The sequence below is a fragment of the Cyanistes caeruleus genome, unplaced genomic scaffold (genome assembly GCF_971803275.1).
Source record: "Cyanistes caeruleus unplaced genomic scaffold, bCyaCae1.hap1.1 HAP1_SCAFFOLD_140, whole genome shotgun sequence".
Classification (NCBI taxonomy): Eukaryota; Metazoa; Chordata; class Aves; order Passeriformes; family Paridae; genus Cyanistes; species Cyanistes caeruleus.
This window is the reverse complement of record NW_028255934.1, coordinates 171,687-194,249: the sequence shown is the minus strand read 5'-3', so window position 1 is coordinate 194,249 and position 22,563 is coordinate 171,687. Positions and strand designations below refer to the sequence as shown.

At 50.6% G+C, this 22,563-nt stretch overlaps 3 protein-coding genes across 3 annotated transcripts in view; 2 read left to right on the top strand and 1 right to left on the bottom strand.

The window, feature by feature from the left end:
- The window catches only part of LOC147645967 (maestro heat-like repeat-containing protein family member 7), a 262,646-nt gene that overhangs the window by 94,386 nt on the left and 145,697 nt on the right, over positions 1-22,563 (top strand). The gene's annotated exons all lie outside the window — the stretch shown is intronic.
- The window catches only part of LOC147645970 (maestro heat-like repeat-containing protein family member 7), a 277,303-nt gene that overhangs the window by 138,732 nt on the left and 116,008 nt on the right, over positions 1-22,563 (bottom strand). The gene's annotated exons all lie outside the window — the stretch shown is intronic.
- On the top strand, positions 16,233-22,211 carry LOC147645973 (maestro heat-like repeat-containing protein family member 7). The gene is made up of 16 exons (XM_086874045.1): positions 16,233-16,878; positions 16,978-17,133; positions 17,403-17,467; positions 17,577-17,726; positions 17,916-18,064; positions 18,369-18,516; positions 18,766-18,953; positions 19,038-19,175; positions 19,454-19,568; positions 19,741-19,878; positions 20,092-20,268; positions 20,405-20,560; positions 20,719-20,820; positions 21,044-21,146; positions 21,427-21,483; positions 21,774-22,211. The coding sequence occupies exons 1-16, from the start codon at positions 16,755-16,757 to the stop codon at positions 21,971-21,973; spliced, it is 2,166 nt and encodes a 721-aa protein (XP_086730171.1). The 5' UTR covers positions 16,233-16,754; the 3' UTR covers positions 21,974-22,211.

Sequence of the window (22,563 nt, the reverse complement as noted above, 5' to 3'; positions counted from 1 at the left end):
TGCCAAGGTCTGCACAACAGGCCCTGAGTGAGGCCTGAACAACAGGCCCTGAGCCAAAGGTGATCTCTGAATGAACCTTCCAGCCAAAGGTTACCTGTCCATCTGCTCATTACTGAAATATTCATGGTCATGAACACTGTGATAGATGTATCCACTCATCAATGAAACATGGATTGACCTTTCTGTGTTTAGAAGCCAGACAAGGCCATGAAATCCGACATCTGGCCTTGTTTGGGGTGTATGGTCAGGGTCGACTCCCTTGGTTCCTCCTTGAGCCCTGGCCAGGCTTCTGTAGGGAACCAAGAGGAGGATGAAACCAGAGGTTCCCACACCAGAAGTGCTGTCAGTTTGTTTATTCAGCACTATCAAAGCTGGGCCCTCTCTCACAGCGGGGTTGGAGCCTCACCTGTGGCTGGAGGCACCTGCAGGAATTCCCAGTGTCTGGAGTGGCTCTCCAGCCCTTGGCTGTGACAGCTTCCCCAGCTGATGGGTGGATCTGGGGATGGCAAAGTCTGAGGGGAACTGGTGCTGGATCTTTGTTAATCCCTGCAGGCAATCTTTGGCACTGATGATTGGATTCATTGCTGAGCTGCTCCTTTTGTCATCTTTTGCTGCTTGGAGCTGCAGTGACACTGATTCCTTCAGGTGGTGTTTGTGCCTTTGGTGCTGACTCTGCCTGCTGCTGAAACAAAACTGGCAAAGTCTAGCCAGATCACAACAAAATGTCACTTTTAAAATGTAAATGTAAGGAATCAGTCCCATCTGTAATTCCCAGAAGGGAAGCTCTCCCCAGAGTTCGCTGGCTCTGGAGTGGGGCTGAGGTCGGAGCACCGTGCGAGCAGTGGGGCAGTCGGTTAAAAGAGGCTGAACCGCTGGATGTCTTAAAATGCATCCAAACATTGCATATGGAATAAGGAAAAGAACTCAAGGGTTTGGGAAGACAAGGAGGGATTTTGTTAACAGCACCAACAGAAGGAACAATTGTTTTTGGAATGCTCCCACGTGGAGTGGTTTTAGTCTTTAGCTCAGGTTTGTTTGTCCAAGTAAAATAATAATAACAATAACAATAATAATAGTAATAACAACACAATAATATATATTTATATATATAACTAAAAATCAAAAATGTGAAATAATGCTGACAATTCCAATTTGTTACCTTTGGCTGCTCACTGTAACACTAAAATACCCTACAAAAAAGGACTAGCAAAGACCCAAATGTCAATGGTAAACTTTGTGAATTGTATACAAGGAATAAAGGAGGAAGGGATAAAACTGGCAATTTTTATAGGGTTTGGTGATGCTGTGATGTGGAATGCTTTGTCTGTTCCTGTGAAAAACACAGTGATTAAGACTGCTGCGTTTTTCATGTAACACACTATCTACAAGCTAGAGGATTGGTTGAACAATTGTTAAAAGAGCAGTTGATAAAATGAGGAGATGGGAACCTGTCCCGGTGGAGAACCCATCTCCCAGATGGGCTCCATGCCCTTAACAATGGGCCCACTGGGAAATGGAAACCCCTGGGTGTGCACGGCTGCACCCAATTTGCAAACACAGCCATGGACAGTGAGACTTGGACTGCCTGGGAAATTGTTCTGGCTGTGATGGCCCCTGCCAGGGCCACCCCAGAGGCTGCAGGGCTGGACCTTCATGCACTGGAATTCATTAGGAGAAATCAGAAGCAAATGAGAGTTTACAATACAGGAATAAGAATTCAGATTCCTCCAGGACACTTTGGTTTGATAACTGCTCATTGGAGCTTGGCCTTGCAAAGGGTTCATGTCACGGGAGGAGGAATTGATGCAGATTATCAAGGAGAAATTGAAGTAAGTCTGTTAAACAATAGTGAAAAAGATTTGATTGTTCAACCCCATGACAAGGTAGAAGAAATATTGATATTGCAATTGAAAAAATAATTGTGAAGAAAGAATATCCACTTTGTAATAAAGAATTGGATGAATAAAAATTCGAAAGAAAAGGTTTAAATAAAGTATATGTAATTGTAAATGATGAAAATATGGAATGAGAAATCCTCCTCCAGGTCGAGGCAGGATTTCTCTTCCAAAGCAACAGATTGCAGCCAAGCACCCAGATAACAATCGCAAGCAGGCACATCAGCGCCGAAAGAATGGGCAGGACACGGGCCATCGAACAAACAAAGGAACGGGCCCGGACGAGATATCGCCGAGCCCGAGCATCTCCGCCCTGACCACCTGTGCTGGAGAAATGGAGAAACTAGACAAAGGAAGAGGAGCCAGCCGAGATAGCCATCGGCTCCAGGATGGGTGCCACCACTCCACCCTAATGGCCCGGACCAAAATGATATCAAAAAGACATCCTGGACCTCTTTACATATGAGGAGCCTCTGCCCAACGTCTATTGACTCTATTCCCCAGTGCCAGGAAATCTATTCTTCGAACAATCAAGAACCTCTTAGCAAAGGGTGCCTGCTTGGAATTTGGCCTCGGGACACAAACTTCCTATAAAAACCCAGGCCAAAGGACTCTCAGGCGTGGATTTGGGAGCATCTATACCTTGCGTATAGACCCTGTCCACCCAGCGCTGCGCTGCTTATTTTATTGTGGTTTTTTTTTCTCTTTGTTCGAATTTATTATTGTTTGATAATAAATTTTCTCTTTTATATAACCCGAAATTGCCTTTGCATTTATAACAGATTGGTGCCGTGACTCGGATCGGAGAAATTGCAGGAGAATCTCGCTACCCAGGACGGGTACCCCCGCTGATTTTAGCGGCCTGGTGAGTCGAGAATCTCCGCAGCTCATTCCGACATCCAAACCAAATTTAGGCTAAGGTAAAAACCACAATAAAAAGGAAAAAGGATCCAGAGAGCTCGGGAAGGCGAGGAGCCTTCGAGAAAGCCGCGGCTTGGTAGCTCGTAAAAAGTCATCTGTGCACGAAGACACCCTCGCAGGAAAATAGCTGTAAGTATTGTGAGGTTGAGCTGATGATTGGGCGATTGTGAGAGACGTGATCTGATCACGAAGCGAGTGCGGACTTCAAGGTCGCGGTTCCATCCTCCCGCGAGGGAATTGGCCGGCCGAGAAGGAAGCGATTCGGGGTGAAAAAGTTCTCTCTTTACACGATTGTAAAAACCTGGGACGAAGGAGGTCCTGGGGAATCGATCACAGGAGGCTGAAAGGGGAAGAGGACGTCCTGTCGAGCTCGGGAATTAGTAAACCCTTTCAGTCAACGGACCTAGGCAAAGGTCCAAGAGAGAATCGAAGTGCTGAATACAAGAGACTCCAGTACAGCTAACTGCGAGGTGAGTATTAGCACATTATCAATTATTAGTATTAGCAGTATTAGCAGTATTATCAATTATATTGATTCATCTGGTAAAGGCGGAACGAACACAACGCAAGAAAGGTAAGATATTTTTCAATATGGGACAAAGAAAAAGTAAGATGCAGAAAAAGAGTAATGAAAAGGGTCCCTCTGAGAGAGAGAAGGGATCACTAGACATCCCACCGGAAAGTCCCTTGGGATGGATGTTAAAATATTGGGAAAATTGCTCTGAGAGAAAAAAGAAATCTAAGGCAAAAATGATCTGGTATTGTGCCGAAGTCTGGGGAGGGCAAGAACTGAGAAACCACCTCACTTAGCCTGTGGTGGGCACATTTGAAAGGTGGACGTGTAACGAGTATATTTGCGAAGTATAGAGCAGAGAAAAAGTAAGCTACAAAGAAAGAGCACAGGGAAAAATCCCTCCAATCCGGAGGAGAGAGATCACCAGACATCCCGCTGGAAAGTCCCTTGAAGTAAATGTTAAAACACTGGGAAGATTGTCCCCTGAGGAAAGGGAAATCGAAAGAAAAATTAATACATTATTGTATAGAAGTTTGGGGAAGACAGGAGTTGAGAAGTCACCTTACTTAGCCAGTGTTAGGCACATCTGAAAAAATAAACCTGTAATAAGTTGTTCTCCTATGTGGAGAACAAGGACCCCTCGGACCCCGAGGAGAGGGAATATGCTAAGCTCTGGTTAAACGCCAGGGTAGGGCTGTTCCCAATGAAACAAAAACAAAAACGTGAGTCGAAAACTGAATCCTAGGAACCCCTTGACCACTTACCTCCCCCGTACCATGGACTGGCTGGGCCATCGTCCCCAGATCAAGTGGTGCCTTCAGCACCTTCGGGCCCCCGAGACCAACCCACTGAGATGCATGTGTCTCAAGCGGGAGACTCGGTGCTGGCAGCGATGCTGGCAGCCCTTCCCCTTTCCCAGCCTGCAAACACTGCAGCCACAGGAGTCTCCTCAGAGGTTTCTCCGGCACAAGGCTGGGGACAGCTCTATCCGTCCTTGCCGGTCCGGCCGCCACAGCCGGGACCCTCACACTTAACTGAAGGGGTCCCTACCGGTAACCGGGTGGCAGGGGAGTTCCCACAATCAACAAAAGAGAAAACCCCCACAAACCTCAGTTCCCCTCCTGCAAGTAGAACTCGTTTGAAAGCAAAAATGATGGGCGAGGAGGGGGGAGAGAGTAGTGAGAATGAGCACCGGTCGTTCCCTCTCAGGGAAGTACCGACAGCCCCGGGAGTGATTGGATTTGTGAATGTTCCTCTTAACTCCGGGGATGTGCTAGCGTTTAAAAAGGAGATGGGGCGATTGTTAGACGATCCTTTGGTGTGGCTGAAAAGCTGGATAACTTTTTAGGAAGTAGTATTTACACATACGATGATCTTATGACCATCCTGAGATCGCCTGTTTAATCAAGAGGAAAGAGAAATGATTAAACAAGCCGGTATCAGAGACCGGGACCGACGCAGTCCACAGGGGACACCAGGTGACCAGAAATGGCCTAGCGTGAGCCCGAGCTGGAATGCCCAGGGAGGAGGGCAGGCAGAGCATGGTGGATTTAAGAAACATGATTGTTCAGGGAATAAGAGAGGCAGTTCCCCGAGGTCAAAACATTAGTAAAGTGTTCGGGGAATGCCAAGGGAAGGAGGAATCGCCCACGGAATGGGTAGAGAGGTTGCGGCGAAGTTTTCAGATCTACTCTGGAACTGACCCGAACTCTCCCGTGGGGGAAGTCTTACTAAAAACACAATTTGTTGCCAAATCCTGGGAAAACATTAGGAGGAAATTAGAAAATATTGACAGGTAACAAGATAAAAACCTCCAAGAGCTTCTGAGGGAAGCTCAAAAAGTATATATGAGAAGGGAGGATGAAAAACAGAGACTGTAAGCTAAGGTTTTGGTAGCTGCGGTCAAAGAAGTCCAAAACCAAGAACAAACACAAGGTAAGTTTAAAACACTACCTAGAAAACAGAAAAGCACTCACAAGGCAGCCCCTACCCCACGGAGAGAGGTCCCCGAATGTTACTACTGTAAGAAAGTAAGACACATTCAGCAGGATTGCAGGCAAAGAATAAAAAAAAAAAAAATGAAAAGATTTTTCAAGAAGATTAGGGCTGTCAGAGGCTCTTTAATTTGGAGACAAGAACATCCAAGGAGCCCTTGATAAAATTAAAAGTGAGTCCCCAATGGCAGGAAGTAAGCTTTTTAGTGGACACTAGAACAGAGAGAGGTACTCTGCAGAAATTGCCAGAGGGGTGTGTGACAAGCAAGGAAAAAGTTTTTGTAGTTAGAATCAAGGGGGATCCTTTCAAAGTATCTGTAATAGAGAATGTAGAAATAGAATCGGAAAATAAAATTTGTTTAAGAAATTTATTGCTTGTAGAAAAAGCAGATTATAATTCATTAAGAAGAGATATGATTGTTGCATTAAGAATTAATATCGTTGTTAAAAACTCTGAATTAGTAGTAAAAATATTCAAACTGACTCCCAAAGACGAAGAAGAAATTAACCCTAGAGTGTGGCACTCAAAAGGAGAAATAGAGAAATTAGATATCAAGCCTATTAAAATAGAAATCGAGGACCCTGAAGACCCTATAAGGATCAAGCAATACCCCATCCCGATGGAAGGGAGAAGGGGATTAAAACAAGTAATTGACGACCTCCTTAAAGGGGTACCCTGAAACCCTGTATGTCTCAGCATAACACCCTCATCCTGGCTGTAAGAAAAACAGATAGCAGTTTACGATTGGTTCAGGACCTCAGAGCTGTAAATGTTAGAACCCGAACCAGATTCCTGGTGGTGGCCAGTCCTTACACTTTACTGAACAGGCTCTCACCTAAAGATGTATGGTATAGTGTAATCGATTTAAAAGATGCTTTTGGACTTGCCCTCTAGATGAAAAGAGTAGAAATTTCTTCGCCTTTCAGTGGGAGGACCCGGACACAAACCGAAAGCAACAGCTGAGGTGGACGGTCCTCCCGCAGGGGTTTGTAGAATCCCCAAATCTGTTCAGACAGGCTCTGGAACAACTACTCACCCAATTCATTCCAGAGGAGGGGACAAAATTGTTACAATATGTAGATGACTTGTTAATTGCCGGAACGACGGAAGAAAAGGTGAAGAAAAGCACGATTTCTTTACTGAATTTCTTGAGACGGAAGGGGTTAAAAGTATCTAAATCCAAATTGCAATTCACAGAGCCCGAAGTAAAATACCTTGGTCATTGGATATCTCAAGGGAAAAAGAAATTAGACCCTGAGAGAGTAGCAGGGATTCTTGCACTCCCTGCCCCAAAAACAAAAAAGACAGATAAGACAATTTTTGGGGCTCCTGAGATATTGCAGACAATGAATTAAAGGATTTAGTGAAAAAGTAAAATTTCTGTATGAAGGGTTAAACACTGATAAGTTGAAATAGACTGAGCAAAATGAATTTAATTTTCAGAAATTAAAGGATGCTGTTGGGAAGGTAGAATTAGAAAGAAATTATAAATATGACTTTGTAGCCAGAAAGGCTAAGGAAGAAATACAAATGATAGCACGGTTTGAATAATTCAAAGAAACCAACCGGGCTGGTATGCCAGAACACATTCTTTCCTGCAATAAAACCAAGCTGAGGCCCCTCATCCCAGCCTTATAAGGAAAGGTCTGAAGGACCCTGAGATAACTAAAAATATGCAAAAATAGCGATTTCTATAGGTTGTACACAAATGTTACTATATTAGTATACTTAGAAAGATTGGTTAGAAAAGGAATAGAATATTCAAAGGTATAGGTTATATAAGTAGTGGTATAGAAGAGCTCGGTCTCTTTTTTCTCTTGCTTGCTCTTTTTTTCCGTCTCTCTTGCGCTCTCTCTCTTGCCCTCTCTTGCTCTCTCTCTCTACCTCTCTACCCCACGCCCTGAAATAAACTTCTAACACTTAACTCGATTATAGAGGTCTTTGCCGTGTCTCTGACCGTCCCCAGAAAGCGTCTCCTACAGATTGGCGAGCCAGTACCGTGAGCAAGGACCACGCTGCTTAGCAGCGAGTTGGGCCGAAGCTCTTTAAAGTTGCAAGGGGAGTTCCTGAGTCCAGAGACGCTGAGGATCGGTGTCTTTTGGAGCTCTGGGAGACTCAGCCCGGGAGTGGAGCACAGCGAGGTGCCTGGCACCGCTTGGTGCTGTGCTGGAAAGGGGTTCTGAGCTCGCTGCAGTGTTGCAAAGCAACAGCTAGAAGCGGAGCTTGGTGAAGGAACCCGAAAAGCAGCGTCTGGAGCCGCAGCAGGGGAGCCTGGCCAGCCCCCACGAGAAGCTGGGATTGGATACGCTGTTTTCTCCGGTACTGAGGTTAGTGCGCACAAGTTTTAATCATGGGACAATCTTACTCTATTCACGACAGAGACCTCTATAAGCGACTAAAACATTTATTACGCTCTGAGTCCAATAATTTACCGAAACAAGAGCTAAAAGATCTTTTAGAATGGACTCTACTTAACTTCCCCAACGCTGACCGTTCAGCTGTATTTACTAGAGATTTTTGGGACACGGTCGGTATTAAACTCTTTAATAATATCTCACACCGCGATATGACAGCCGCGCAGCTAGTACCAGCGTGTAGAGCTCTCGTAGAACTCTTTCATAATAAGCAACAACCATCAGTGGCTGTCGCGTCAGATCCGGTCCCTACTACACATTTGTCCCTGGCCACGGAGACCCGAAACGTGGCCAGGCCCGTTCCGGCCCCCCGAAACTCAGTGACTCCAGCATCCGCAGTTTCGCGCGTCCCTTCCCCACCCCCCCCAGCCCCCGTGATTTCGCAATCTGTTCCGGTGACCCCATCCCCCTCGGCGGACCCTGCGGCCCCCGCCCCTGCTCCCCCTCCCCCTCCCGATACTGTTCCCGCCCCCAGTGTGGCAAGCGGCGAGCTCCCCGCTCCCTCAAGAAACCCTGTCTCCGCTGTCACAACCCCCGCGCTGCCCACCCCCGGCTCTGCCCTCGCGGTGCACCCCGCCCCTCCCGCTCCCGTCACCGGTGCGACCCTGCCCCTTGACTCCGCCCCTGCGCCTCCGCCCAGCGATGTCATCGTGGCTCCTCCCCCCGTCGGTGCTGTCGCCTCAACTCCACCACCCCTCCTCCCCACCGGAGAATCTCCCGCTCCTCCCCCGCTGCACTCTGCGGCCGTCATCGCGGCTACCGCTTATATTCTATCTGCGCTACAAAACCACACTGCAGCCTCTTCCCTAACTCTTCCACTACCTCCTGTCACCGCGGAGTCAGCCCCGCCGTCAGCAGCGGGTCACACCTCGGCCCCTGAGCCGACACAGACCACTGCTGCCTCGAACATCTCGTTGTTTCATTTTTCTCCGCCTCCCGTTTCGCCGCGGCCCGCAGACGTCCCAGCCTCCGCTGCCCGGTCCACCCCGGCCCCCTCAGCTCCTTCTGCTGTTTCTCTCTGGCCACGCGGTCCCGAGCCGCAGCAGGTCCCGGTTCTGCCTGCCACGAGGGCCGCCACCACCGACCCTGGACCGGAACTTACACAAACGCAGTGTCAACCACAGGTTTCCACACGGTCACAAAACACCGCGCTACTCCCGCCAGCGTCTGGTCCTGTGTATTCCCCCGATCCTCTACCAGACCCGGCTGTAATATCACCAAGAACTGCCGCTTCGCTGTCAGATGCCCCCGCGCATTATAACCGCGAACAACCGAAACCTGCTTCCCTGCCCTCGTCCGTGCCGCAGCTCCCAGAGGCTTATCCGCAAGTGCAGCATCCCGTTCTGCCCCCTGACCGTCCCCTATCGCAGCTACTGTCAGCCGACACTACAACTACAAGGCCGCCGCTACACCTGGCTACACAAAAGGTACAAAAGGAAGGGGGAATTTCTAACACAGTATCTGCATTAATAAATACAGGAGAGACAGTGAACTATTCTATGCATGCAACAGCTAATCCCCTGACTTTACCACTTCAAAGTGAGATTGTAAAATTCGAAGCTCCACTACACATAAATTCCCAAGAATGTTATGATGATAGCCAACTTACAAACTGGCTGGAAGTCAAAAGACAAATTTGCAAAGAAGAAAACATAAACCCCCTAGCAATGCCGGTGTTATTTAGTCAGCAGGCGGGCGGTCCAAGAACATGGACAGCTATTTCACCCCAGGAGATAAAAGAACTGCGAAAAGCGATAAAGGACAGTGGCATTTGCTCTCCATATTTTAAACAACTGCTGAAAAGTACACTAGAAGAGCATACTCTTACACCCAATGACTGCAAAAATATTGCTAGCATTACCCTTACAGATTCGCAATTTATGCTATGGGAATTGAAATGGAAGAGACTACTCAGAAATGTATTGGACAATTATAGACGTAGTAATGATCCAGATTTGCGTGCTCTCACCCTGTCAAAGCTCACAGGTGAACCTCCAGATGACCGAAATGAAAATCAGATAAACCTGCCTAGGGTAGCATTAGATGACATCAAAAAAATGGCACGGCGAGCCTTCTTGCAAATTCAGCCTGCTGGAACTTTTGAAAAAGCTTATAACCTTATTAGCCAAGAAGCCTCTGAGCCATTCACAACATTTGTGGATCGTGTAATTCAAGCTGCTGAACGCCAGTGTGGTGATGATATAGCCCGTCCAATTATGATACGGGACATTATCGAAAATAATGCTAATGCCGAATGTAAGAAGGTGATCAAAGCCCTGGGAAAAGAAAAGCCAACAGTGCCAGAAATGATAGACGCTTGTAACAAAATAGGAAGTCCACAACATGTAGCAGCAATTCAAGCAACTGAATTGGGGAGAACCTTAGGGGAGAAGCTGGAAAAAGCTCTTTTAGCACAAACATCACAAGCTGCAGTAATCGCGGCTCAAGCAGAGGCACGAGATCAAAAGCTCACTAAAACCCTACTGCACATCGAAGTCTGCTGAAACCTCCACACCAGCCAGTGACCCTGCAAAAAAGAGCCAAGAAGCAGACGCCCAAGCCTGATCTACGCAGAATCTTCAAGAAGAAAGTGATCTACCAGAAGCAGCTCAAGAAAAAAAAAAATGGAGTTCTGTCGTTTACCCAAGTGCATGTTGTTTTTATCTTTTTGTTTTAATCTGTATAGTGATAATTGTAGTTTTAATAGCTATACCTTGTATACTCCAATGCATGCAGAAACTAATGAGTAGAATCGTATCTAATATCTTAGTTATTCATAGACAAAACGGGGGAGATGTTGGGAAGGTAGAATTAGAAAGAAATTATAAATATGACTTTGTAGCCAGAAAGGCTAAGGAAGAAATACAAATGATAGCACGGTTTGAATAATTCAAAGAAACCAACCGGGCTGGTATGCCAGAACACATTCTTTCCTGCAATAAAACCAAGCTGAGGCCCCTCATCCCAGCCTTATAAGGAAAGGTCTGAAGGACCCTGAGATAACTAAAAATATGCAAAAATAGCGATTTCCATAGGTTGTACACAAATGTTACTATATTAGTATATTTAGAAAGATTGGTTAGAAAAGGAATAGAATATTCAAAGGTATAGGTTATATAAGTAGTGGTATAGAAGAGCTCGGTCTCTTTTTTTCTCTTGCTTGCTCTTTTTTTCCGTCTCTCTTGCGCTCTCTCTCTTGCCCTCTCTTGCTCTCTCTCTCTACCTCTCTACCCCACGCCCTGAAATAAACTTCTAACACTTAACTCGATTATAGAGGTCTTTGCCGTGTCTCTGACCGTCCCCAGAAAGCGTCTCTTACAGATGCACTCATAACTGCCCCCGTACTAACTTTACTGGATACCAATAAGAATTTCAATTATTCGTAGATGTGAATAGACAAGCAGCACAAGGAGTTCTGACCCAAGAGTGGGCAGAAAAAAGAAGCCCATAAGGTTTCTCTCAAAATTTTTAGACCCGGTTAGTCGGGGTTGGCCTACTTGTTTGCAAGCAATTGTGGCAGTGGCTTTATTAGTAAGAGAAGAAAAAAAAAAAAAAAAAAGGGGTAACTTTCGGAGCTCCCTTGATAGTCTACATGATGTAAGAAATATCTTACAACAAAAAGCGGAAAAGTGGTTGACTGATTTGAGGCTTCTGAAATATAAAGCCATCTTAATCAGCTCGCCTGGTTTAGAATTAAGAACCACTACTGCGCAGAATCCTGTACAGTTCCTGTTTAGAGAACCAACAGAGAAACTATTACACAATTGCATTAGAACTGTAAAATTGCAAACTAAAGTTAGACCAGATTTAGAAAATCAAGAGTTAGAAAGAAGAGAAAAGTAGTTTATAGATGGATCCTCGAAAGTTGTTGAGAGAAAAAAAAAGTCAAGATATGCTATAGTGAATGGCATATCAGGAAGCATTGTGAAATCAGGCCCCCTGAAAGCAAGCTGGTCTGCACAAGCTTGCGAGCTTTATGCTCTCCTGAGAGCCCTCCAGGGGTTGAAAGGAAAGAGGGGGATCATCTATACAAATTCGCGGTATGCTTTTAAAGTAGTACATACTTTTAAGAAAATTTGAGAAAAAGAAGTCTGATAAATACGAAAAGAAAAGAGTTAATCCATAAGGAAATCATTCGACAAATTCTACAAGCTGTCAGAGAACCAAAAGAAATATCAGTTGTCCATGTAAAAAGACACCAAACAGGATGGCAGTTCCACACCCGAGGTAACAACCTGGCAGACAAAGAGGCAAAACGAGCGACTTTGTTAACCAATCTGCAGAAAAGATTAATTCCCCAAAGCACAACACTAGGATTTGCCATACACCAAATGCAGCCTGGGGATAAAGTCCTGATCAAAGCTTAGAAAGAGCTCCCCCTCAACCCTCACTAGGAAGGACCGTTTCTCGTCCTCCTGACCACAGACACAGCTGTCCGGACTGCAGAAAAGAGCTAGACACACTCATCTCGAGTGAAAAAAGTAACGGATTACAACTCCTCCGAGGGGAAAGTCACCACACCTCCGAGAGAGCTGAAAATCAAACTCCGGCGTCATCACAAATGACAAGTGATGACCAGATAAGTTGTATTAATCCTGATTGTAATTATTTTCCATTTATCCACTTCGAGTGTGCTTATTGTAAACAGATTTGGGTAGCCCACTGTTTAAGAGAGTACAAACCTAAAGGATTGTGCACAAAGTGTCTAGAGAAAGAACAGGAGGAGACTAGCCGTTTCTTAACACTTGCCACCCGGGCGGGGTCCTTAGAACTAAACTCTCCTGAGTGGTTCCTATTGTTCCAAAAGAAGTTAAGAGGCCAGTTAGATTCCAAAGCCAAAGCTTTAGAAATCGAGAGCCGAAAAACAATTAAAGTTTAAAGTACTGTGTAAGACAGACCCAACTAAATCGTCTCGGTGGGCTACTTTCAAAAGAAGACACGCCTTAAAGACTACCAGGGCCCCTGAAGACAGTCCCTGCTGCCGAGAAGATGGCAATCCCCGCCGTATGTTCCTATACGGGCGAAGGGCAAGGCAGAGGGATGCAATGGTGGAGAATCCTGATAGTCCTGAACCTAGCCGTGTGCTTGGCCGAGGGAACGAGTCCCGAGGTACCTCCAGGGGGAGAGTCCCCTGGGGAAGTGTGAGCAGTGTCAGACTGCCACAGAAACCGGACGAAAGATTGACTGTCCTCCAGAACTGCAGAAGGGGATGTGTTTTTCCAACGGCACTCAGTATAAGATCTGTAAATTAAAGGGGGAGGTCTGGTGTTACTGCTCAAAGGCAAGTTTTAAAGACGGGCAGTTTCAAACTCCTGAAAGACAAAAGATCAAAACTACCCACTTCAGGTACAAGAGAGAAGTGGGAGGGATTCCTCCGATTTCAATTTATAGTCAATGTAATAAAACCATCTAGATCAGAAGAAAAAGACAATCCACCTTTGTAGCATATTACAAAATCAATCCTATGTTACAATAAAGCGAACTTGAAAACGTGTACTATAAGTGGAAAAATGTATTAAGAAGATAGAAATTTAAAACATGAAACAAAAGCTTCCTTCAATAATGAACCAATAATTTTAGATTTGTTAAAAAGTGAAGTTGACCGGGTATGTTTACAATTTGACCAAGTATTCTGTTTCTCCAGAGATGAAGACGAGTTAAATCCTAAAAGCAAAATATCAGACTGGGAGAAAAGTGAATGTGGTTAATCTCACACTCATCCCTCTGTAAGATTGAATAAAATAATACGAATTTTTAATGTGGTCAAATTATTAGGTGGGGGACTGTAATAAAGAATTGGATGAATAAAAATTCGAAAGAAAAGGTTTAAATAAAGTATATGTAATTGTAAATGATGAAAATATGGAATGAGAAATCCTCCTCCAGGTCGAGGCAGGATTTCTCTTCCAAAGCAACAGATTGCAGCCAAGCACCCAGATAACAATTGCAAGCAGGCACATCAGCGCCGAAAGAATGGGCAGGACACGGGCCATCGAACAAACAAAGGAACGGGCCCGGACGAGATATCGCCGAGCCCGAGCATCTCCGCCCTGACCACCTGTGCTGGAGAAATGGAGAAACTAGACAAAGGAAGAGGAGCCAGCCGAGATAGCCATCGGCTCCAGGATGGGTGCCACCACTCCACCCTAATGGCCCGGACCAAAATGATATCAAAAAGACATCCTGGACCTCTTTACATATGAGGAGCCTCTGCCCAACGTCTATTGACTCTATTCCCCAGTGCCAGGAAATCTATTCTTCGAACAATCAAGAACCTCTTAGCAAAGGGTGCCTGCTTGGAATTTGGCCTCGGGACACAAACTTCCTATAAAAACCCAGGCCAAAGGACTCTCAGGCGTGGATTTGGGAGCATCTATACCTTGCGTATAGACCCTGTCCACCCAGCGCTGCGCTGCTTATTTTATTGTGGTTTTTTTTTTCTCTTTGTTCGAATTTATTATTGTTTGATAATAAATTTTCTCTTTTATATAACCCGAAATTGCCTTTGCATTTATAACAACTTCAAATTGCCTCCATTTGTGGATAAAAAGAGTTTGGACCCAGCAGTCCTAATAAAGGAGCCAGAGTGTGGGTCCAGAGGCCAAATGGCCCTCCCAAGCCAGCTGAAGGAACAGCTCTGGGCAAAGACAACACTGTTGGAATCCTGAGACCTGGGCAGGAACAATGGGAATATGTCCCTGCAGCCAAGTGTTCTCTGCCAGAACAAGTCGATGGGATGGGATATTGTTTTACAGACCCTGCCAGACCAAATCTCCCTGTTTGCCCCAACGGCCCCTTTGGAAAATGCTCAGATCCATGGGGCTCCATGTGAAGGCTGATGTGACCCTGAGGGACTTCCACACCAATTCCAGACAGGAGCCTGGCTGTCCCTCAGGGACTGGGACTCGGCACCTCTCCAGCCGAAGGGGAAAGGACCCCAGCAAGCCTTGTTAGCCACAGACAGTGTGGTAAAGCTGAACAGCAAAGGACCTTGGGGACATTATTCTGGAATTCAAAAGGTGCCAGCTCCATGGACAACAGAATTATTGTTCCTAACGTGAATGAGGGTGAGGAAAAAGGATGAGTAGGCTTGTGATGGTAAAGCACAGAAATCCTTTCACATTGTGGTCTCCAACTAGAACAGGGCTTGGTTTCTCCGGAAGGGAAATCTCAGTCAATCCTGTAAAACTGATAATTGCATTCCTGTGTTCCACAGCACAGTTTTCTGTCAGTGTCCCTGAACTGGATCCGTTACAAGTCAGAGCCCATTGACAGAGTTTTGGCCACCCCACAGGGTGAGCCCTCCGAGGGAACCCCATTCCTCCCAACCTGAGCTGAGAACATACCCAGCAATTAGTTACATTGAGTATTTTGGCTACTTTGATCTTTAAATTTTCAAAATAATTTTGATGACTAATGCCTTGATTAAACTTCAGAGGTTTTTCTGGCAAACAAAGATCCTGGCTGACTCTCAAGATACAACTTACAGGTGTTGGGGGTTTGGTGTCCTTTATTTTCTATTTAGTTCTGGCTTGCCTGTGGAATTTTTACTCATGACTTGCAGGGAAAACTTAACTGCGGGTACCTGGTGGGTGCTTGAGGAAAGATAAAGAGTTTGGCTGGGCCCAGGGGGGGAAGGGGGCAGGAAAAGGGGAGGGTGGGGACAGTTTGGTGTCTTCTTCAGCTTCGGAGAAGAACACTTTGGGTACAGAGCTGTTGTGGTGGGGAGAAGGGAATTTTGCCATCACCCAGATGGAGCTGCTGCTTCTTCTCCTTCTTCCCTCTTCGTTGGTGGCCTCGCACTCCCTGTCCTGCCGGGACGTGTGGCACTGCCAGCCACCGCCACGGAGCTGCTGATCCACCTCAGCCACTGGCCCGGGATCTCAGCTCATCCCTGCTGTTCCAGCTGAGTGTTCCTCAGAGCCCTGCAGGAGCACCAGCACTGACTGCCAACCCGAGGGGGTTTGTAAAACAAAGCCTCTCCTCCATCCTTTCCCGTCTCAGCCCAGAAAGCTGTCACGGGGTCCCTGGCTCTGTTTTCTTGCTAACGCTGTAGTTATTGTTGTTTGTTTGCCTGGGTATAAATATTAGTAAAAAACTGTTATTCCTATCCCCAGATCTCTGCCTGAGAGCCCCTTGATTTCAAGATTATCATAATTCGGAGGGAGGGGGTCTACATTTTTCATTCCAAGGGAGGCTCCTGCCCTCCCTAGCAGACACCTGTCTCTCAACACTGAGACATTTCCATTAGTAAATTTTACAAAGTTTTCAATAAAATTCTTATTGATAAATTTGCCTCCATTTCATTTCTAACAAGCTGTTCCTAAAGATCCCGTCAGGCTGTCTTAGACACTTTGGGCAAGGGATTCCTTCCAAGCTGGGCCACTTGGGGGGGGGATGGGGGCGGCCCCAGGGCGGAGGGCAGGGTGTGCAAGGGCCCTTTGTGACACGCTGCAGCACGGTCACCGTGGGATGGTGGCAACGGGAGCAGACGTCAAAGGGCCCTTTGTGACACGTGCTGCCATAGGAGCTGGCGGTGACAGGGCCACGCCACAGTGCTCGGTGCACGCGACGGGTCAGGACGCGCCAGAGCGGTGCTGTGAGGAGCCCCCGCACAGCGCACTCCTTTGTGTCGGACCTGGAGCTTTTCTGAAGCACTATTACTACAGGTGACCTCGAGGCCAGACCACAGGTCTTGCTGACCTGTGGCCTTGCTGAGCCTTCCTTCTTAAGGATCTCTTGAGGGCAGACCGTGGGACTTGGTGACCCGGAGCTTTTCCGACGTGTCGCCCATCCCTGCAGTCTCTGCCCTTGAGACCAGACCACAATCCCTGTCGAGGAGCCTCCTGTCCTTGTGGCAGGGGCCCTCAACACCCAAGTGCAGGACTCGCTGTCTTGCAATCTTGCCAGGACTTGAGTCTTGCAGGTGCCTTCCAGGCACGACTGCAGGACTTGCTGACTCTGAGTTTTTCCGAGCCATCTCTCCTGCAAGCAGCCATAAATCCAGTCACTGCCATGGAGCAGCGACCCCCAAGAGTGCCCAAGTTGGCCTGGCTTGAGGAGCAGGAAGAAGAAGGCTCTGGAGCTGTCCTGGCACAGGAGTCTGAAGAGGTGCAGGAGTTCCAGGCACCACAGGAGGGTGAGTTGCAGAGCTCAGCCTTAGGGCTAGTGCCTGTTGCCAGCTTGGCCCCATCCCATTACATGCCATGCCATCCCCTGGTGCTGTTCCTATGGAAAGGATTGGAGAGTCTGGAAGATTTGGAGCAGCGACCCCCAAGAGTGCCCAAACTGGCCTGGGTGGACAAGGAGGAAGAGGAGGTCGAGGAAGAAGGTCCTGGAGCTGCCCCAGCACCAGAGACCGAAGAGGTGCAGCAGTTGCAGCCGCTGGAGGAGGGTGAGTGGCAGAGCTGGGCCACAGGGCTGGTGCCTGCGGCCATCTTGGCCCCATCCCATCCCATTGCATCCCATCTCATCCCATCCCACACTGTCCTGTGGAGACACACCCATGGACAGCACAAAAAAGGGGCTGGGGCTGCCCCCGCAGCAGTGGCTGTGCTGCATCCCCTGGGGCATCCCGGGACTGTCACTGCCTGGGGAACGCAGGGCTGGGCTGTGCTCTCCGGCCTCTCCTGCAGCCCCTCAGCTCTGGCTGCTCTTTGCCAGATGCAGCCATGGACGGCACACAAGAGCAGGACACCGCCCGTGGCCGCTTCCGCAGAGCAGCGCAGGTACCTGCAGCCATCCCCACCTGTGCTGGGCCTGCTGGCACTGCTCAGCCCAGCACCGCACTTGGAGCACTCCATGCAACTTCCCTGCCTTCCTGCCCTTCTCCTACAGTTTCTTTACCAATACATCAAGAGAATTGGCAAGGAAGACACCAGACCTATGGACACTGAGGTCAAGACATCCTCAGAGGTCTTGGTAGAACAGAGCAGCGCTGCCCAGCTGGATCTGCTTGTAGAGACGGCTCTTTTCAATCCAGAGCAAGTAAGCAGCCTGTGGCCAGCCTTTGATCCTCCAGCAATTGCTTGGCTTTCCCAAGCCACGCCTGCTGCTCACTTGGAGCTTTTGAGGCCATGGCAGCGTGCTGGAAGAGAAGCACTTGTCTGGGGAAGAAGCTGGGCACATTGCTGACTCCCTCTGCTGGCATTCCAAGTCTCCCTGTGCCTTCTCCAGGTGCCCGGTGTGGTGAGGTACATCCACCAGTGGCTCATGGCCAATGAGGCTGCTGAGCACAGGATGGACTGGGCCCTGATGCAAGTGGCCGAGGCAGAGCCCGATGATGTGGCCATCACTCTCCTGCGGGTGGCCCCAACGTGTGACAGGTATGGGGCCCAGCTGCCCCGAGGCCTCAGGGCTCCCCAGCCCATCACCCTGTACAGCCCGGCCCAGGGCTGTGAGCAACACAGATTTGCAGGGCCCTCTGGCTGCTCCCTTTGCCAGCCCTGCTACAAAGTCGGCCCCCGAGCCCGCTGCCGTGCTGCCATCCTGCCCCTCAGGGGCCTGTCCCCACAGGGCTGGGCTGCCTGGCTGCTGCTGCCGCTCAGGGCCAGTGGGCACAGGCAGAGCTGGCGGCCAGCTCAGCTCCCCGCTGCTGCCCAGCCCACGGTGCTGTGTCTGACCCCGCAGAGCTGCTATGGCCATGTGGACGACCATCTTGCTCTCGCCCTGGATTTCAGAGGAAGTGACACCGCTCCTCATCAATGTGGTGGGGAGCTGGCCGCAGAAAAACCTGGGCACCTCTGATGGGGACAAGACGGCTGTCTTTTCCCTGACTGTGAGTTTCTGGAGCTGGCCTTTGCTCACCGCAAGGCCGGCCGCCTCTCCAGCAACTCTGTTGCCTCCTTCCCCCACTGCATCTCCCTGCTTCAGGCACTGGCCACAAACCTGGCCTAGGGGCAGCTTCAGGGCCACCAGGCCCGCTGCTCCCCCTGTGTCTGCCCCGGCCTCTCCCTGCCACGCTCAGGCCCTGCCACACGGACGCCCCGGCACTGAGCGCTGTCTCGGGCTGCTTTGTCCTCTGCAGGCAACTCTGGTGATGTGGAAGATCCTCCAGGGGCCCTGTTGCCCACAGATCCTCACAGTCTACTTCCCCCGCCTCTTTGTGCATCTCCTCTTCCAAACGTACTTCAGTACTTTGTATATGACAGAGGACGTCCATACCTTCTGGAAGGAATGCCAGGAGCAACACGGCCTCTCCACCAGCCCCAACAGGTATGCCACTCCTCCTGTCCCTGCCACTTCCCCAGCCTCAGAGCCAGCGCTCCCAGCGTCACCTGGGCTTTGCTGTGCACACAGGTTTGCAGTGCAGACCCTGAAGGCCCTGCTCTCCAGTCTCCACTTGGAGCATGTGGTGGTGGCAATGGAACGCAAGCGTGGCTGGGACACGCTGCTCTGTGCTGACACCCACCACTATGCCGTGGGTCTGCTGGCCAGGTGAGCCCCCCTTCTCCCCACTGCCTCTGACGTTTGTGCCCCCTGCCCGGGATGCCCCCCACAGTCCCCGTGGCCATGGGCCTGAGGACCTCGTCACCGAGGGATGGCCAAGGAGACTGCAAAAGGCTGTGAGAGGAGGGTGCCCAGGAGCAGCCACATCTGAAGGGCCCAAATACCCTCACAGGGTGCTGGGGCAATAGGACAACTGTGTCAGTCAGTCCTGGGAGAGGTTTTTTGCACCCTTGCTGAGACTCTTTCTGCCATTTTCTGCCTTCCAGGGTAATGCGCCGTGCATCCGCCCACTTGTGCAAAAGCATCTTAAGCTACCTGCTTGAGGTGCTCAGCAAACCGTTGCCACACTGGGATGTCTCTGCCATGGCATTCCTTGTGGAGGTGAGCCTGATGGCCAGCACTACCTCGCTCAGCTCCCTGCCAGCCCTGTCCCCTGGCATAGCCACAGCTGCCTGGGACGGCACCCGCGCCCTGTGCTGCTGCCTGGGCCCAGCCCTGCGCACTTCCAGGCTCCTGCCGGCCAGCTCCCCTCTCACTGCCCTGTGCCTTTCAGCTCCTAGATTGCCTGGACTTGAGTGACTGTGGTGACAGCCTAATGGAGATCTTGTATAAGTACCTGTGGTACAACTCCACAGAGATGCATCACCAGGTTCTCAGGGCTCTCCTCCTGCTAAAGGACCGTCCCTCCATGGTGAGAAGGGGGCAGCAGCTGAAGCCGTGTGGGCAGCATGAGGCTGGGCAATGCTGTCACTTGGCCTTGGCTGGCCTTTGCCTTGGGCGCTGAGGCAGCTCCTCGCAGCTCTCCTGCCTCCTGCTTCAGCTGCCCGAGTGCTTTGGGACAGACCTTTGGCCTCTGGGCCCTGCGGCAGCTGCCCGGGCTTTCACACCCTTGTGTTCTGCACAGGCCGAAAGAATTCAGAGCCTGACAGGAAGACTAGTGCACCTCCTGTGGGACTTGGACAGTGACGTGGCCAGGATGAGCATTGCTCTCCTGAGCTATATTTTCCTGGATGAAGAAACCCCAATATCCTGGCGCAGGGCCCTGCAGCTGGCTGAGCCGCTCCTGAAACTCCTGGACAATGTAAGGCTCTGTGCTCCAGCCACGGCCACTGCCTGCTGCCCGGACACTTTGTGCCCTGTGCATTTGCAGGCCTGCGCCAATGTGGGCCACAAGAAGCCAATGATGAGGTCATTTTTCCTTCCTTCCTTTCATACAGCCTGATAGCCAGGTGCAGCTGCTCTCCATGTCTCTCCTTCGAAGAATGATGTCGTCGGCAGAAGAAGAAGGAAGAAAGCCCCTGAAGGAACGAGTGTACCAGAGCCTGCTCCCACTCTTTTTCCACTGCCAAGATGAGAATCGGCATGTGGCAGAGGTGAGGACTCCTGGGCTGCTGCTGCGCCTTGGCAGGGGGCTCAGCTGCCTCCTGCCCTGACGCAGGCTTGCAGGCTGCAGCCTCCTCCAGCCCTTGGCACTGGGACACTCCTGTGCCCTGCCTTGTGGGGCCATTTGCGGCTCTCTGCTGCTCCCCAGGCCTCTCGGACAACGCTCCTTCGCGCGGCTGGCTTTCTGAAGAGGCCAGACCTGGAAAAAGCTGTGAGGAAGGAGAAGCTGTGGAAGTTTGCCAAGCTCGTGGTAAGGGCGGGCTGCAAGTGCCAGCCAAAGGCTAGAGAAGCCCCCTGGCCCCGGTGCTCAGTGTGTGGGGCTGGCAGCTGTGCCCCTGCCCACTGCTGCACCCGGGGGCCGCACGGCTTCTCAGGGCTGGCCGGGCACGGGAGGCCGGGGCTGGCCGCAGGCAGCAGCGCCCGGCCGAGGGACAGAGCCCGCGCCAACCCTTCCCTCCTGCCGCTCTCTCCAGCTGGCAGACCACAGGATCCCCTTGGCCCAGCACCTGCGCCGGGCCCTGCAGTACCTGCAGGACCCACAGGAGACCCTGCGAGCGGCGGCCATCAGGGTCATAGGTGAGTCCCGAGCCCGGGCTCCCTCCCCGCCCCGCCGCAGCTCGGCCCCAGCCCCGGCTGCTGCCCCGGCAGCGGCACCCGGGCCCGGCGCCCTGGAGCCCCGGCTGCCCTCGGGGCTGCTGCTGCCGGCCTCTGGCAGCCGTGCCCTTGGGCTGGGTTAGGATGCGGTAAGGGCCCGGGCTGAGCCCTGCCGGGGCAGGAGGCCGTGTGGCCGCAGGGCTGGCAGCGCCGCTGGCAGGGAGCTGTGCTGCTGGGACCCTGACAGGCTCTGTGTTCTCAGGGATGGCCGGGGAGCAGCTAAGGGGGCAGCACGCAGAGCTCCAGGTGTTGTGCAGAGGTGAGCCACGGCAGCGGGCTGACAGTGGTGGCTGTCGGGGGCAGCTGCAAGCCCTGGCCAGGCTGTGGAGGGGTCTGCTCCCTGTGCCGATGAGGGACGGCGTGGGCAGAGCACAGTGAGATTTCAGGGCCACGTGGGGCATTTGTGGCCAGCAGCTTCGGGCTGACCCCCTTGGTCCCTGCTCCCTCCTGGCCAAGGCAAGAGCCGGCTGGCATGGCCCTGGCAGGGGGCTCTCGATGGGCCCCCACAGCTCTGGGGTCTGACCGTGGCTCTGTTCGTCTCTCTTGCAGCCCTCGAACGCCTGACGGAGGACAGAAGCGGTGCCGTGTCAGATCTGGCACTTGAAACGCTGTATGTCCTCCGGGCCATCCAGAGTGCCCGTTACTCCATTCTCCAGAGGATGCAAGACCAAATCCTCAGGGCATGGAGGACACGGCCTCGTCTGTCGGGCCTGGGCTGGCTGCGCTGCTGGAGGTGTACTCAGAGCTGACCTGAGAGGCTCTGTCTTCTGGGGCCACATGGGCCAGCCAGGATTTTTTTTTTCATAAGGGTTGTTCTTTTCCTTTTTTCTCTTCTTTTTACTTTGTAAATAATGTAGGATATGTTAGGGCTGAGAGGCTCTGTCTTCTGGGGCCACATGGGCCATCTGTTAGTTTTTGTTTGATAGAGATTGTTCTTTGTTTCGTTTCCATCTAGTATGTAAATAATATAGGATATGTTATAAACCACAAGAGTCCCAAGACCTTTCTTTTGCTGCCCAGGGTGTGCGGGGCATAGGGGAAGAGAGGGAAAAGGGTTCTTGTGTTCAGCAACCTGCCAGGGCATGCAGTGGTGCAGGGGAAATGGCCAGAAGCCCCTTGGCCTTTGGTGGTTGTGCTGAAGCCACAAGCCCTGTGGCAGGCAGGAAGCGCCATCTGTGTCCTGCTGCCCGTGTGTTGCTGCCGTGATGGCTGAGGAGCTGCTGGAGCTCCTGTGGGGCTGCGGCGCTGCTGCCGGGCCAGGCTGGGGGAGCCCCTGAGGGCACGGGGTGCTGGGAGGCCGTGAAGGGATGAGGGGCTGCGGAGGCCCAGACGGGACAAG

Excerpts from the sequence above, each read along its gene's own strand:
- LOC147645973 (XM_086874045.1), top strand. The coding sequence starts at position 16,755 with ATGGAGCAGCGACCCCCAAGAGTGCCCAAGTTGGCCTGGCTTGAGGAG. Across the intron at positions 16,879-16,977 it reads GTTCCAGGCACCACAGGAGG|GATTGGAGAGTCTGGAAGAT; the intron begins GTGAGTTGCAGA and ends TCCTATGGAAAG. Across the intron at positions 17,727-17,915 it reads CTCTTTTCAATCCAGAGCAA|GTGCCCGGTGTGGTGAGGTA; the intron begins GTAAGCAGCCTG and ends TGCCTTCTCCAG.